The sequence below is a fragment of the Grammomys surdaster genome, unplaced genomic scaffold, assembly GCF_004785775.1.
Source record: "Grammomys surdaster isolate TR1022 unplaced genomic scaffold, NIH_TR_1.0 357, whole genome shotgun sequence".
Lineage (NCBI taxonomy): Eukaryota > Metazoa > Chordata > Mammalia > Rodentia > Muridae > Grammomys > Grammomys surdaster.
The window spans coordinates 1,097,609-1,114,652 of record NW_021604776.1 but is presented as its reverse complement, the minus strand read 5'-3'; the positions used below and the strand labels follow the sequence as shown (position 1 = coordinate 1,114,652).

At 34.8% G+C, this 17,044-nt stretch overlaps 1 protein-coding gene and 1 non-coding gene across 3 annotated transcripts in view; both read right to left on the bottom strand.

Moving 5' to 3' along the window:
- Window positions 1-17,044, bottom strand: part of Pola1 (DNA polymerase alpha 1, catalytic subunit) — a 305,175-nt gene that overhangs the window by 229,027 nt on the left and 59,104 nt on the right. For both annotated transcript variants that reach the window (XM_028779615.1, XM_028779616.1), the window contains exons 23-26: window positions 15,364-15,463; window positions 13,750-13,874; window positions 11,878-12,027; window positions 11,395-11,517 (exon numbers count right to left, since the gene is read on the bottom strand). In XM_028779615.1, coding sequence (XP_028635448.1) covers window positions 11,395-11,517; window positions 11,878-12,027; window positions 13,750-13,874; window positions 15,364-15,463 — 498 coding nt within the window. The remainder of the gene's footprint in view (window positions 1-11,394; window positions 11,518-11,877; window positions 12,028-13,749; window positions 13,875-15,363; window positions 15,464-17,044) is intronic.
- On the bottom strand, window positions 14,117-14,247 carry LOC114631330. Its single transcript, XR_003712938.1, has one exon.

The following is a 17,044-nucleotide window of genomic DNA, read 5'->3' as shown; positions in this document are numbered from 1 at the left end:
CTGTCAAATAACACATAGCTTGTAAAAAAGAAACATATACCAAAATAGGCTGATATAAAATGTTCATATATGCAGAAAATGGTACGAATTTATATTAACAGAGTCATTCATTCTAAAGAAGGTTGGAGAAGGCAAAGATTTCCAAGGTCATGGTCTATGTGATTTGAGTCAATGTAATGAAACAATCTTAGAGATCAGTAACAATGATAGTCAATCTGATACAATTTCTCTCTTACCCTTATCCACATTCCCAATGGTTTCTGTAATTCAGAGGGCAAAATATCGAAGCAAAAATATTCCATTTGTACCTCCTACAAATGTACAAGGTACCCATTTTCTTGTACAGAGTATCCTGGCTATTCTTATAAACTCAAAATAGGCTCAAATATCTAGACTACATAAAAGCTGTATCCTCCATTTCCACCTATTTATAATTACAGAAACACATAGATGAGCATGACCTCAGAGTGAGGGCAAAGATCATTGCATGAGACAGGGGAATGCACAGGACACAAAAACATGTAGATTGAAAACTAGTAACAGAAAATCCAATATGTAAGTAGAAAAGGGCACAAATTTAGACTGAAAATAGTCAAATCTTTGAAAATGATCTGGCAAAAGACCCCAAAAGCAAGGAGATGCCAACCCACAATGACAATGCTAGAACCATGCATTAATATAATGAAGGCAGGTAGCAATGGGAGAGGGATCCTCTTTCTTTGACAAACACACAGGCATATGGCCCCACATTTGAATTCCTCAAAGCTCAGGTCAGATAAGTAAGTATGTAGCAGTCATGAAAAACTTAAATAAATGCTAAAGAAATAAATGAGAAGGTACTTAAGTACTTCCTTGATGAAGCCCTCTCTTATACTCACAAACCCAGCTCTAGTTCACAAGATGACCTCAGTCAAGTAAAGCTTGAGCTAGTCTTTGTCTTCCCAGGTGCCTCTAATATCATCCAGCTTTATGATCTCCTAAACTTGTAACTTTAAAATGAGTGAATCACTAGAGGTACTGATATTTAACTTTTATTAACCAGAAAAAGAGGAGGTCATGCTGCATTTGTATCAAGTCTCAATTTTTTTCTTATTGGCTATTATTTTACATCATAAGGATCACTTCAAATTAGGCCTTTAAGTGTAACACTTATTTCTATTATATCAGAGAATGATATACATGCTAGTCATATTTATGTTGTTTATCACAATAAGCTTATATGAAAATACACTGATTTTGTTTTGTTTACAGTTATGGAGACTAAAGGTAATGTCTTGCATATACAACATAGACATATGATCACTGAGCTACAACTACAGAAAGAAATATCTAACTTTTGTGACTACATTTCTCACCAATTATTCAGAATCTTAAGTCGCAATAATCTGGACTGGACTCTTATGGGGTGTTTCCAAAGCAGAGCTTCCTCTTCTCAACCTGATATTTAGCAGCATTATTTTCACCAGTTTTTAGAAAGGATACAGCAAGTGGACAAGCAAACCAAGATGTTTAGTACAGTATATCAATACAAATGATCTGCAGTTAAAATGTCACTTATTTGATGGCAAGGAATTATTTCTATACAATTTAACTGTACATAAGAACCTAGATTCTAGAAACAACTATTAAGTCTATGCTAAGAAGACTTGTACCGCATTTCATACAAATTACCACAAATTCTGAATTTAGAATTAGTAGAATGAAAATAAATAAAGCCCAATAATGTATATTATCAATTCTGGAAATTGCAAAAAACTTCTAATTCAAACATCTCTCAAAGACAAACCTGACTACATAGGGGTTGATGTCAAAAGTATCCAGTCTCCAGGAAAAAGACATTGGGCCTCATGCCTCACTGGACAACGACAGGGGGACCGGAGCCATTATAAGGTCCCCTTCAAATACTGGAGGTCAGGCCTCTATCCCCGCCTTCACAAGATTAGAATCGCCACAGCCATTCTATACTTAGAGAAGGGGGGAGATGTCAGGGGCAGCCCTGATTACACACTGAAGGCCTAAAATCAGCCATAGGCTTAAAATCAGCAATAGGCCTATCATACATGTATACTAACACCAAGTCTTGGGTCTCTGTGGAAAAACATTGAAACTGATGGCTATAAGCTAATGTAAACAGGCAGCTTTTGTGGAAATTTACCAGCCTGAGTAGTCATAGACCTTGTAAATAGGTAGCCTTGACAGATAATTCCAACTTAGATAAGGACAAGTGAATCTTAGGCAGAGTCATAGTGACCTGACCCCTGAACCTTCACCCAGCCAATACCCTGTTCTGAAAGATATCTGTATTCCCCCTGAACACCCATGCTCCAGTGTCATCCCCTTCCCCACGTCCTGCCTTTCTGTATTTATAACCACTGTGTGAATGCATTACGATTTGAAAAAAATAAATAAATTATCAAAAAACAAACAAACAAACAAACAAACATCCCTGAAATATGCCAATAGAAACTTTCTCTGGCTTTGAATTTTATAATGTAAAGGATTTCAAACATGATGAGTAACCTATAATCACTAAAAGATACAATTTTTCTAACATGAACTATATCTGCAAAAAATGCACTAAACCATCATTTTAGTCCTCAAAAAAAAATTCTCATATTAACATCATGGGGTTTGTTTTGTTTTGTAATCAAGGACTAGGTATAATATCACATATCTGTTAATACTGAACACTGGGAAGGCAGAGCTGGAGGATCATAAACTCTTAAGAAAACCAGAGATACCTTTCAAATCTCAGATTAGAACGTGCTACTGATAAAATTGTCCCAAAATAAAAATAAAAATAAAAGGGAGGACTGAAGAGGACCTCAGTTTCCTTCCCAGCATACATGTTAGATGACTTCCAACTGCCTATAACTCTAGGGAGAACTGCTGACTCTTGCTTCTGCGGGCATTTGTGCATGCATATATGCAAGCAGGCACACATGCACGCAAACACACAAAATTACAAATAAATCTAATTAAAAGTTAAAATATTGGGGGGGGGGCCTTGGAGAGAAGGCTCAGTGGTTAAGAGCACTAGCTACTCTTCCAGAGGTCCTGAGTTCAATTCCCAGCAACCACATGGTGGCTCACAACCATCTGTAATGGGATCTGATGCCCTCTTCTGGTGTTTCTGAAGATGGTTACAGTGTACTCATACACACAAAGTAAATAATTCTTTTTTTTAAAAAAAGTTAAAATATTAACAAGAATGTCAAAAGGAGTCTCACTGGCTATCAGAATTCTGAAGACAGAGTCTCCATACCAAACAGTTTCCATGAGTCTGATCAGGAAAAGAAGATGCTTGACTCTGCCATATTTTAGGTAACAAAAGCATACATTCCTAAGGCTATAGTTTCACTTCCAAGTTATCTATATTTAAAGAGGACAAAAACAAATAAAAGAACCTACAGTTCTTTGTCATTTTCACATCAAAGCTCCCTTTGAAAAATCTCTTAAATCTCCGTACTTACTTTCTTGAAAAAAAAAAATATATGCACAGACACTAAATATTTTTGTGAAACTTAAGAATTCTCAAACCTGCCTTTTGCTCTACTTTAGAGGTTTTCATATGGCCACTAAAAAAAAAATAGTAAAACCTCAACATCTATAATTTCTTATGACGAAAAGACTATTTTTCTTTCTTTTTAATACATTCAGTATAATTTCCCATATTTTCAATCATGCCTGATAATGCTTGAAGTAAGTCACTTTTATATTACACAAAATCACCTTTTGCCACAAAAGATGACAAAGTTTTTGTGCAAAGCAATAAATAATATATAGTTTACGCTTTGTGGTAACTAACCAACTACATAGTTTGATATGAATACAATCAAAGACAAATGGGTATGACTGTGGTGCATTAAAACTTTACTTAAAAAAAATAGATCACAGGTAACAGTCTGCCAATCCCTGGAATAGAGAAACATATTCAATAGATCCACAAAGAAGCAATAGACAAATACAATTAGGTCACTAAGTTTTATTGCTCCTCAAAGAAATCTCCAAAAAGACTAAAGATCTAAATAAGAAAAGCCAAGTTTTGCGATATTTAGAATAAAATAGGACAATAGGGCTTGTTGGAAAAACACATATTTTCAGAATATGCCTAGTTGGACATAGAGAAAAATATCAAATATTTACTGTAAAAAGTAGACATTTCTTCACAATGAAGGAACATAAACTGCAAGAACAAGTCAAACTCAAACATGCTATTTTAATGCAAATAACCAAAACAGATTCAGTTTTTAAATACCTATGAAACAATAAGAGACCTGCAATGCAATAAAATAAGACATATATGTCCATGTAGGCAATCAAAAAAAAAAAAAAACCAGTAGATGACCTAGTAAATATGAAAAGAAAACCAATTCAACTCCTAATTAAGGAAACAAGAATTAAAATTACAACATAACATTTTTACTCATTAAAATTCTGATCCAAGTGTGGTGCCACAAGTCCGGAATTCTAGTATTTGGGAGGCTAAAGTAAGAGGATAGCAATTTCAAGATGGTCTGGGGAAATAAAACAAATATGAAGCAGTGTGGGCTACACAGAGAACACCAGTGATAAAACAAAACAAACATCCAAATAATAAGGATTATTTAAGTATATTTACAAATACATAGTAAGTGAAAAATCCCTCAAAAATAGACAAGTATCAGAGTCAAAACTATATATCAACAAGCTTCCGTCAAAACTATGTATCAATCTCAAGATTAGTATCTGAATCTGTAACTGAGAAGGAACTATATGCTGTACCTCTTTCCAAAGATATGAACATAGTTAGCTATTTGACAGAAGAATTTAGCTTGTTATAGTAAATTAAATCTAACACATTATCTAGTATAACCTACTTTTAACAGAAAAAAATGAAAAAAATAAGAATATGGCAATTTAAAATAATGGGTAAAGCTAACATACTAACACACCTTTAATCCCAATAACAAAAAAGAAGAGGCAGAAGAAAGTCAGTCTAGGCTGAATCGTAAGTACAGCCCACAAAGAAAGATCCTACTCAAAAATGTGGAGGGGGGCCTTTGAGAATCCAACACTCTTTAATGATAAAAGTCTTGGAGAGATTAGAGATACAATGGGCATACTGCAACATAATAAAGGTAGTTAACAGCAAACATACAGCCAACATCAACTTAAATGAAGAGAAACTCAAAACATTTTAACTAAAATCAGAAACACGACAAGGTTGTCAATTCTCTCATTGCTTCTCTCTGTTCATAATAACGAGAAACTAGAAATAATCTAGATGTCCCTCAACAAAAGAATAGATAAAGAAAATGATATATTTATACAATGGAATATTACTCAGCCATTATATGAAGAAGAAGAAGAAGAAGAAGAAGAAGAAGAAGAAGAAGAAGAAGAAGAAGAAGAAGAAGAAGAAGAAGAAGAAGAAGAAGAAAAAGAAGAATGAAGAGGAGGAGAAGGAGGAGGAGGAAGACAAGGAAGAAGAGGAGGAGGAAGAGGAGGAAGAGGAGGAAGAGGAGAAGGAGGAAGAGGAAGAAGAGGAAGAGGAAGAGGAGGAGGAAAGGAAGAAATTCTCAGGTAAATGGACGCACTAGAAAAAAAGTCATCCTGAGTACAGTAACCAAGACCCAGACAAACAAATATGATATATGTCTACTTATATTAGCTCTTATATCAGTGATAACTCAGCTACATTTGTAGAATTACAGAGTTAGTTACAGATTAAGAGACTGAGCATGGTGGGGAGGGATAGATAAGTCTCCCTAGGAAAGGGAAATAGAACAGATAACCAACTGAGAATAAACTCAGTGGCATCTTTAGAGGTTCCTTGTCTCAGAATGTCATGTCAGAGCTTTTCCTTTTTCTTCTGCTCATTTACCCTCCAGTTCCTTTGCATAGATATTCTGGCTTCTAGTTTAGTGTTTTCATGAGACTCCTGAGTATATAAACAAGTAGGTCTTTCTGTCTATATCCATTCCTTGTGCTCTCTTCCCTCTGTTTGTTTTGTTCGATGTGGATGCGTTAGTTTTTTGTTTTATCATATTGCCTTAAAAGCCTGCTTGTTTTCTAATGAGAGACAGAAACAGTGAATCTGGATGGAAAGGGAAGTGGGAAGAAACTGGGAGTAAAGGGAAGAGCAACTGTAGTTTGGAGATTCATATGTATCATGTGGGGAGGGAGCTATTTTCAATAAAAGGAAAAATATCTAAAAGGAGGAAAATGAGAACAAAAATATACTCAGTCATATTCACTCACTAAAATGTTATAGAATAGTTAACATAAATAAGTAAAATCTAAAAATGTGTCAAAGGAATGTATTTAAATTGTGATATACAGAGCAAAATTTGTCCCAATGCTTCTATGAAACTGAAAAAGAATAAGGATGGCATGACACCTGAATACTAAAAAAAAAAAACATTGAACATAGCAAACATAAAAATGAACACACTTGTATATTATAAAATATACACACACTTGTAGATTATAAAATGGAAAAGACAGTTGAGGGAAGAAAAAAAGACAACAGGATAATTATCACTGAAAAAAAGGAAAGAGAGGAGAGTCTCTAGCCATTTCTGTTTTGTTCTTTTAAGTTAAAACAAAACTAGGCTGTATTTCATGGAAAATATTGGAAAACTGAAATATCCATTTCTTTCCAAGTAAAGGCAAAGGATCTTTAATAATTTAAAGACCCTCTGCCATCACAGACAGCAACAAGAGTCTTCTGCCATTCCCAAGGACCCCTCACTAGCACTGCTTCATCACCAAGAGAATCTCAGAAAGCCGAGCCTAGACAGCAATGGTTGCATGCAATGATTTAGATGCATTTTTGAAAATGAACAAATTTTAGTTCTGAACACGACTGAAAACCAGATCTCCTACAACTGGTCAAGAAACAGGCTGGCAATGAGTCACTTCCGCCTACAGGACAGTAAAATGAAAATACATGATCTACCCCTGAACACTGCACTTAAAACTGTAATCAGAAATCCAAACCAAAAATTGTTTCTTCAAGAACACAGAAATAACAAGGCAAAAACAAATAAATAATAATTCAGTAAGTACTAATTATTTCATAAGGACAAATATCACTATTATGTTGCATGACATGTATACTTGGAAATCATTCTTAAAAAAATGTTAAATTCCTCAAATTTAAAAAAATCATATTCAAAGAGGCAAAAATCACATACAAAAATCATTTCCAATTTTCTTTAGAGTTGCCTGTGGTACTATGACTAAGAAAGTTATGTGTTTCCATTATCAGAGATATGATTTATCCACTCAATGGAATTCATTTACTAAGATAAATTAAATGAATTGTTCTCATCAATAAAACTTACAAGGCAAAAAACAATTCATTGTAAACACTAAATCTATTAGATCATTACAATCCTTTGGACAATTTTAACCTTTATTTAGCATTTTCAAAATTGGTGAAAATCTAAGTCACTAAATGTCCTTCACATTATTGTTCACAGAATAAAATCCTTAATTGATTAATGATCTCAGGGTGTCTATCGCCATCTAGTGAACAATGACTTCAATTACTACACCATACACTTGACATTTGATACTTGTCTTCATAGTCGAAATATTTGTGCCCACTCAGTATTACCCATGAAGTCTTACCCAATTTTGTTTTTATTCATCTTCACTCATACACATTGGTAATAAAAGCAATTACAGATGGCATTGTTACACACTCGCTTCTAGAACTGTCTATAAATGAAATTTCTGTATTTCTTCTCTGGAAATGCTCAATTATTTTGAAATAACTTGCATATCGTGAGGTTCCTGCATAAGATTCCTTCAACAGCAACTAATTCCTCTATCATCAAGCAATTAAAATTATGGGATAGTTGAAGTATGAGGTATGAATGATCACACCTGTGAAAAGGCAATATTGATGCCCATTTGACATATTTTTACTTTGATCATAAATCTGTTTTTCAGAGTAGTTAGTAATTACTTGAGTATTCTACCAGCCACAAAACATTTACTTACAGAAATTATTAGGTCACCAGAGCCAAATCTGCATGATCCCAACAAAACTAAGCAACTAAGCACTCACAAAATCTACTTAAAAATAAAAAGGGAATGAAGACTTTAAGTCCATATCAAAATGCAAAATTTCATGCCTCCCCAGACTGTGCATTTATCTATATCCAAATAAAAACCCTTATAATTTTTTCAAAGACATGTCACCAGGTTTCCTTCTCATTCGTATTTGAATTTGAACTTGAATTTAAATAGGAAGTTGAAATGCCAAAAACAATTAAGGTCTTCAGGCTACTGTATTATTTTGTCTATACCACTTCTTGAGCAAAGCACCAGTTTAGTAAGTTGCCAAAGTATTGTGAAACCTCAACTTCATCCTTCCTACCTCTTTAATAATCAAAAAATGCTTGACAGGCATACGCTTGCAATTAGAGCACATAAAGGGGCTTGGGTTCAAGGTCAGCCAATAGTATATGGTCATACACTGTCTCAAAACAACAATGAAAATCTTTAAAAACAATAGACTCCACAATATATAGGAAAATGATAGTAAAGCCAGAGAATACTTCTAGACTGTCTGTTGGTGTTAGTAATAGTAGCACTAAAACTTTACCAATAATTTTTATTTTAGTTAAATAACTTCCATAGAAATCTTTGGAGCTTCCAGAATAAGAGTTGCAGAAAGCAGGTATACTATATACGTATTGCTTCTCAGTAACTTCACATTAAAGATATAATTCCAACATTGTAGAAGGTGTTGTATATAGGAAGGAACACATGAAAAAGAAGAGGAGGAAAGCAGAAACTATGAATGTAAATCCCATGATTAATTCTAGATTTGCATAACATTCTTTTTTAATGAACTGAAACGGGAGGTTCTATATTTTACTTGAGATATATCATCCCTATATTTTATAAAACAAAAACTAAAAATTTAGCTTAGTTCTGTTACATATTGATCAACAAAAAGGCAAATTTGAGTTTCAATTCCCTATTAAAAATCCAGGCAAAAGCAAACACTGCCCTTGAAATATAATGGATTAGGGAAGTGGGAGAGATCATTGGACAAATTTGGGGCTTATCATTCTCAACAGTGCCCTTTTAAGCTTGTGGATTTCTAAGCCAATGCAGAAAATATAACAACAGGGATTTCTCAACAGCAAGAGGCACTCTCCAAGGGAGTAAATTGTCAACTATTGCCTCTCGTGAGAAACTTAAGAGTAACCTTGATCCAATCTCAATAGTCAACCTATGTATTATCACCCAGTTGAGGCATAGTGAGTGCATTTCCTAATACAAAAATAAGATGGTATTCTATCAGAACCCACTGAACATACACACACACACACACACACACACACACACACACACATATATAAACAAAATTTTAATAATTTTGAGGTAAACTTAGCCTAAGAATCTGAAAACATCTTTATCTTACTTCAGCTAGCCCCTAAAATCATCTATATATTTCTTGTGTAAAAAAAAAAAATAGGGCCCATGCCATGTGTTGAAAAGGATGACTGTAATAAGGTAGATCATAAAGCAGAACTGCAATTGCAAAAGCCATTTATTCTCTAATGGTGATCCATAATGCAGTAAAAGACTTACAATCAGGAAGACACAGGCTCAACTTAAATAGCCACTTGTTCTCCTTTACCTCCTTGAACCTTAGCTTTCTCATCTGCAAAACACAACACTACTACATGTCAAAGGACTCTTGTGTAGTTTTGATATGATGATGCCCAAAACAGCTCTTAACACACCATCATTATTCAATACATGTACTTCCCTTCTATGTCCTAAGGAACATTTCTGAGATAAGGCTGCAAAGAGAAGTGACTTCAAATATCATGACATTTGTTTCATGTCACAAGTAGATGTATACTGATCAATACAATAGTCACTCTCCTCATATTATCCATTCAAATTTAAACTCATTTTATTCAAAAGTACATAAATCTAAAAAAACATGTTCCTCATCTAATCACAATAACGAACAATGAAGTGTTCCCCAGCCACTTGTGGCAAGAGGCTATTGCACCTAGATAGTACAGACAAAAAATCATTTCTCGCCGGGCAGTGGTGGCACACGACTTTAATCCCAGCACTTGGGAGGCAGAGGCAGGCAGATTTCTGAGTTCGAGGCCAGCCTGGTCTACAGAGTGAGTTCCAGGACAGCCAGGGCTATACAGAGAAAACCTGTCTCAAAAAAAAAAAAAATGTTTAAAAAAATCATTTCTCTATCTTAAAATAAAAGTTCTGCTGGACAGAGTTGCTAAAGCCAACATTGTCCTGAAAGTGCCAAGTGTGGCTTTGCAGGCCACATAAGACTTTATCCTGACCATTCAGCTCTTCAACATAAATGAACAAGCTTGGCTCCACTTCAATAGAACCTTAGTTACAAAACACAGTAACAGGTTAGACCTGGCCTATAAGCCAGCATGTCAAACATCACTCTAGAGTTTTCTGAGTCCAGACAACCAGTATTACCACTGTATACTATGTTTACAATTAAGTAGTCTTAAATTCACTAAAAGAAAACAATATCTTAATGTACTTGACTGAATTTAATATTTAATATAACCATACTTTTACAGATTATAAAAAAACCTCTACACAAAGCATTAAAGTAGATGAACTTAAAATGTTCATAAAGTGTTAGCACTTAATGGTAATTGGTCTATAATCCCCAAGTAAGTATGTAACTTCAGCCATGACATAGTCCATATGAACTCATATGCCCAAAAACCTATTGAAAAATGCATAGAGATCTATTACCCAAAAAGACAACATAGTGAAAATGGAACTCTTGATCCCTGTTTTCTCCTTCAGTAAAAATAAAAGGTTCTGTTGGCTATTCTTCTCATTTCTACCTTTCTCTCACATTACACACTAAACACATAAAAATTAGCTCCCTAAACCAATCTAAGCCTAAGCTAGCCTCCAGATAGTTAAGGTCAACACCACCTTAATTATCTGAAGCACATTAACTTCTAACATCATTCTAGGCATTTTTATACTTATTCACTTGTTTTCCAAAACTATACTCTCATCACTCAGGTCCTCTCTCACTTCCCTTCTCCCACCAGTCTGGATCAAATATAAGCTTTACATAATACTTCACATTCAATCTTTATTGCCTACAGGAAGTCTGGCATATAGACATTCAATAACTGTACGTGGTGTGTGTGTGTGTGTGTGTGTGTGTGTGTGTGTGTGTGTGCACATGCACACTCGTATGCACACACGTACACAGAGAGAGATGGAGAGAGGAAGGCAGGACTAACAAGTGAATTCTTAACTTACTCTAAAGAAGAAATATTTGAAACTATAAAAACTAGGTAAAAAACAGCTCTCTCATATTGCAACATTTACAAATATGAATTCTATTTTGCAATTTACCTCCCTTCCTTTGTATGTCACCAAAGCAGCCAGTGGTTTAGCATAAAATCTGCTGTACGAAAATCCCAGGCAACCATACATACTGTTCGCTGTGAGCTTCAAAGCCTTCTGTCGGATATCATACTGCAGGCCAACAAAGACAAAAGATATACAATACCTGTAGATGTTTAAAAATTACATTGGATACCTTTTTAGACCACAATGAGGAAAATCTCTCAATGTTGGGTGGTGGTGGGAATACTTAATATTCAACCTGTTGTCCTGCCCTCTTAGAAGTAAGTACACAGATCCCAAATTTCCCAAGATTCTCTTAGAGCTATAGAATCCTTCCCTTCTGAAGCAGTCTAATGCTTATGAATGGATATTATCCAAAATAAAATAAGCACATACACTTGCCCACACCATACTATTCATCCTACTCCGCAATAATCAAGTGTTAGAAGCTGAAACTGTCTCCTAACACCATGCAGTGAAAAGACTTACCTGAAGAACAAGGTCTGGATTTAAATCTTGCTGTTTCATTAGCTGTTTGACTTGTTTTCTCCGCTCTACCAGTTTCCGGATCTCTCTGGGCAAAATGCCCATATCTAAGTTTGGATCTGGCAACTCAGGGATGTGTTCTTGTTCCTCATCCTGAAAAACGTACAATAGAAAATTCAATTAAATTATGAATCTTTCCTGTATGAAGAAATCAATAATACATGAGCAGTTTCAAAAGGTGCTAATGTAAGTGTGATGGTACCAATCTGTAGTCCCAGTACTAGGGAGGCTGAGGCAGACAGAACATCATAAGGTCAAGGACAGCCTGGACCACATAACATGGATTACACAGTAAGTCCCTGCCTCAAAAATCAAAACCATAGCATAAACCACAAAGAACCCAACTAAGAAAAAGACCTGTGTGGTCATAAACCACTGGTGCCCCTGCTTGCAATTCCATCAACTTGTGTCACTGTCACTATTGCTCATACTTGTTACTTACACATTTAAATTTAATGTAAAAGAAAAGATCTCACAAACATGGAGCAATAGTTCTGGGAAAATTGTTGGTAACATACAAACGCTAAGATACACTTCTAATATTAAAAAAAAATAACCAGCAGCTAAATTTTTATAGCATTTGTACAACCAAACAAAAATGCTACAAAATGTTTCACAACAATTACTATAAATGTTTTTACTGTTAAAAACAAAGAAGTTCTATAGGTCATGACATTTCTAAAACTTAATATATATATGCACGTGTGCTTGCACACACACACACACACACACACACACACACACACACATACATACTCCTTAGCATTTATTGAGTACCTTTTACCTATAAATTGCTTTGCAATCACCAGAAGAATAGCAACATTTTAGAAAGGCAATCAGCAGTCATATTAAAATTTATAGCAGGAAAAAGCAGGGAAAGCATTAGGCCTTTTTTTTCCTCAAGCCTCCATTTATTCTATTAACAGGCTGCAAAAAACAGCCAGACACAGTTATCCTTTGAAAGATTCAAAATTAAAAATAAACCTTTTGGCTTAAAGCATGTCAAGTCAATGCCATTTGATAACCCAGCCTTTACAAAATACCTGATTTTATAAAGATCAATATCATAAAATGAACACCCTTACAATACTAATAGGGACCTATTGTTTTCCAATATAGAACATGACGATAGTGAACCTATTACAGAGAACTTCCACTGTATTTACAGCAACTAGAGAAGTCACATAAAAAGTAAACTGAGCTCTTGGCTTCTTGCTCTCACCCTGTCCTCTTGTCTAGCTAACCCCTCTCCCCATTCCCCTGCCCCTCTATCTCTAAAACTCAAGAGATCTGCCTGCTTCCGCTTCCTAAATTCTTGGATTAAAGGTTTGTGCCACCAGCACTGGGCTAAAAGTTCTTGATGTAGAAGTCTTAAAGCCCAAGTTTGATCACCAGAACACACAATGAAAAGAGGGGTAACTCATGAAAGTTGTTCTCTAACCTCCACACGGACATTTACATTGGCACACAAACAAAAATAATGAATTCTTTGTAAAGCCAACATGGTATTACACCCCTACTGCCCCAGTTGGGAGATGGGAGACTAAGGCAGATCCCAGGTGCTCACTAGCCAGCCACTCTAGCAAAAATGACAAGTTCCAGGTTCAGTGAGAGACCCTGTCTTAAAACTTCAGGTGACAGGGGAAGAGAGTGTAGTGGACTTTACAAATACATATAAACACAAACAGAGATGTACATACAAACATCCAGAAAGAGGAAAGAGGAAAAACTATGGTACTAACCCCTTTGGCCCTTTTCCCTTTTTTAAGGAATACTTTTAATATTGACTTCAAGAGCCCCTAGTTGAATACAAACCTCTGTAGCTTTCTGCACTTCTGAAGCAACTCTTTGTACTGTTGTAAAACAAATGTTAAATTCCTGAATGATAGAAGGATATAAACTGTTGAAATCCAGGAGCAAAATGAACTTGTCATAAAAACCTGAAACAAAAATGCCACATAATGTCAAAAAAGTCTAAGTGTCATCAAAATATCTCATTAGAAGTAGCATTTATAGAAATTATATACCGTCCCATGCTGGGAAATGAGAAGTCAATTACAAATCATAAAATGACTCAGATACCACTAAAACCAAAGATAACAGAAGAAAGGATGCAAAGACTGTCTATCTTGGGAACCATTGATAACCATCCTGCTTAAGTTCAGCCAAGAAAAAGATATATGAATGTCAGTAGAGGTACAATCCACCCTCTCTTCTTGAAAAGGATGAACAGAAAGCTACTATATTTCTTTAGGACATTCATAAAAGAACATTATCTTCACCTCAAGAAAAATCTGCTAATATAAATGTCCACTGAAACAGTAATAACTGCAAACATGTAAACAGTAATAACTGCAAACACACAATCCAACTTCTTCCTTCTGCTCCTCTGTGGTAGGCACTATCATGTCCTTCTCATAGAAAAGGAAACTAAGGTTAAAAGACATGAAATAGGCAGCACCTAAACCAATATCTAACACCAAAAGTATCACTCCTCATTACAACTAATAGAATTGCTTCTGTTAAAAAAAAATGTCTTCTCCTGTGTTACTTGATAAAATTCACATAAATGTGCATAGACATAACTATACTATTGAGCTATACATACTTGGAAACTAAGATGGTCTGAAAAATAAAGATGAACCTCTAAATATGACAACTCATCTTTCCCTTCTGGATAACAAAGAAAAGGTGCTCTCCTGCTAAATTTTAATCCAATGGTTATTTTATTTCTTTTAATATTGCTTTCCAAATTACCCACCCCTGGCATGTACAGGGCAAATACTCAGGTCAGTCTCACATAAAGAAGGAAAAATAGGTACATCTACTACATGACAAACAGCCATCTGTATATTGAAGCAGGGACTGAAACCAAATTTGAGCTACTGTGTATTTTTGTATCCTTTATAAGCTAAGCGTTTTCTAAACAGCTAGAGAAAGTAATATATATGTCTTTATATAGTCATAGATATTAAAATATAAGAAGTTTAAATTTCAAGGTATATAAGTAAACTGTATTTACAGACAGCAAAGAAATCATACTGTTTCATGTTTGGTAAACTAGGATTCACATGCATAAAAGTCATTAAGAGACTAGTTTGCTTACCTCCAAGATAAAACTAAGATCTAGTTTCTTAGGTCCAGCTCTATTTGAAGTTATTTCCTAATACAGTGGACCTCAATCCATCAGTTGAAACCCTTTTGGAGGTCAAATAACCCTTTTGCAGGGGTCACTTAAGACCATTGGAAAACACAGATATTTACATAATGATTTTAACAGTGGCAAAATTACAGTTATGAAGTAGCAACAAAAATAATTTTATGGTTGGGGGATACCATATGAGGAACTATATTAAAGGGTCACAGCATTAGGAGGGTTGAGAACTACTATCAATACCAGGTGCAAACCAATCTGCTATGAAGTCTTACCAACTTTGGGGTCTAAAACCAAGCCTCCAGCATAAGCTGCTTTCTTACGCCCTTTCTTGTATTTATTGATATCCCCATCAATTTCCTCATCTTCATCTCCCTATTTCAAACAGAAAGAGAGAATTACAATACTGGGTTACAAAAATATTTACTTTTACTTTAGCAGTCCTACCTATAGGGAAAGACTATTATTATTATTATTATTATTATTATCATAATGTGGTCATGGATCCAAATGAATAAAATACCAAGCATGGTAGTTTCTTAAGTAAATAACTGGTTTTATGATTTCTGTATTTAAATGTCTCAGAAATTTCATTTGGATGTTAAGGATATAGGCTAGCCTAGCTCTTTCAAACCCAACCCTGGTTTCCATTACCAGTAGCACATAAAACCAGGTGTGATGACACATACCTGTAATACCAGTATTTGGAAGGTAGAGCCAGGAGAATTATAAGTTCAAGGGCATCCTCGGCTATATAAAAAGTTAGAGGACAGCCTGAGCTATATTAGACCATGTCTTTTTAAAATTTCATTTTGAAATCAATAGATATTAAAACTTTTTGCATTACATAAAATTTGGAATTATAGCCGGGCAGTGGTGGCGCATGCCTTTAATCCCAGCACTTGGGAGGCAGAGGCAGGCGGATTTCTGAGTTCAAGGCCAGCCTGGTCTACAGAGTGAGTTCCAGGACAGCCAGGACTACACAGAGAAACCCTGTCTCAAAAAACCAAAAAAAAAAAAAAAATGGAATTATAACGGAGTTTTATTAAGTTCACTACTCTAATATTCATGATATAAAAGCAATCCTCTTATCTCAATCTCCCAAGTAGCTAGGACTCCAGTAAGTATCCTCATGTATGGTTTATTGTCATATTTATTAGTATAGATTCCTTAAAATGAGTAAGCCCACAAAATGAAAAATCTATTTCCAAGTAGTTAACTAACAGCCAACATTCAATACCTCTGCAGAAGTCCAACAGATCTAAAGTAAAATTTGCTATACCATATTCAATAATGTGCATAAAACAAACTATAAGAAACCAAGTCACATTTAACATTCAATCCAAATTCTTAATTAACTATCAGTGCTGATAAAATGGCAAATAGAAAAAAATAATATTAGTTCCAAAGTCACAGAAGCCACTTCAGAAACCTGATTGGTGTGGTCATAACCATACTAGTAACAGGTTGTATGCCCCCAAATATGAAGTCCAAAATCTAAAACTTTTTAAGTGTTAACATGAGTCTACAAGCAAAATTTAGCACATGTGACCACATGTGACAGGTGGTTAAAATATTATAAGATTACCTTCAGGTAATACACACATAGATACATACATATGTACATACGTGAAATATAAATGAATTTAGTGTTTGGACACACATTCTCACCCCAAGATTTCCCATTACACATAAATAAATGTTTCAAAATAAAATACATAAATCTAAAACACTTCCAATTCCAAACATTTTGTATTAGGGATATTCAACATACATATGAATATACATATACATATAGTACAAAACAAACATAAAAGCTCAAAGGTTAAAGCTACAAAAGGCTTAACTAACATTTAGCTTTGAGTAAATCTGAGTGAGGGCAAATACTTTCCATATATGGTAATGCATCAAAGAAGTCTATTGAAGTACCCAAAGACATTTTACAAATAATATTGA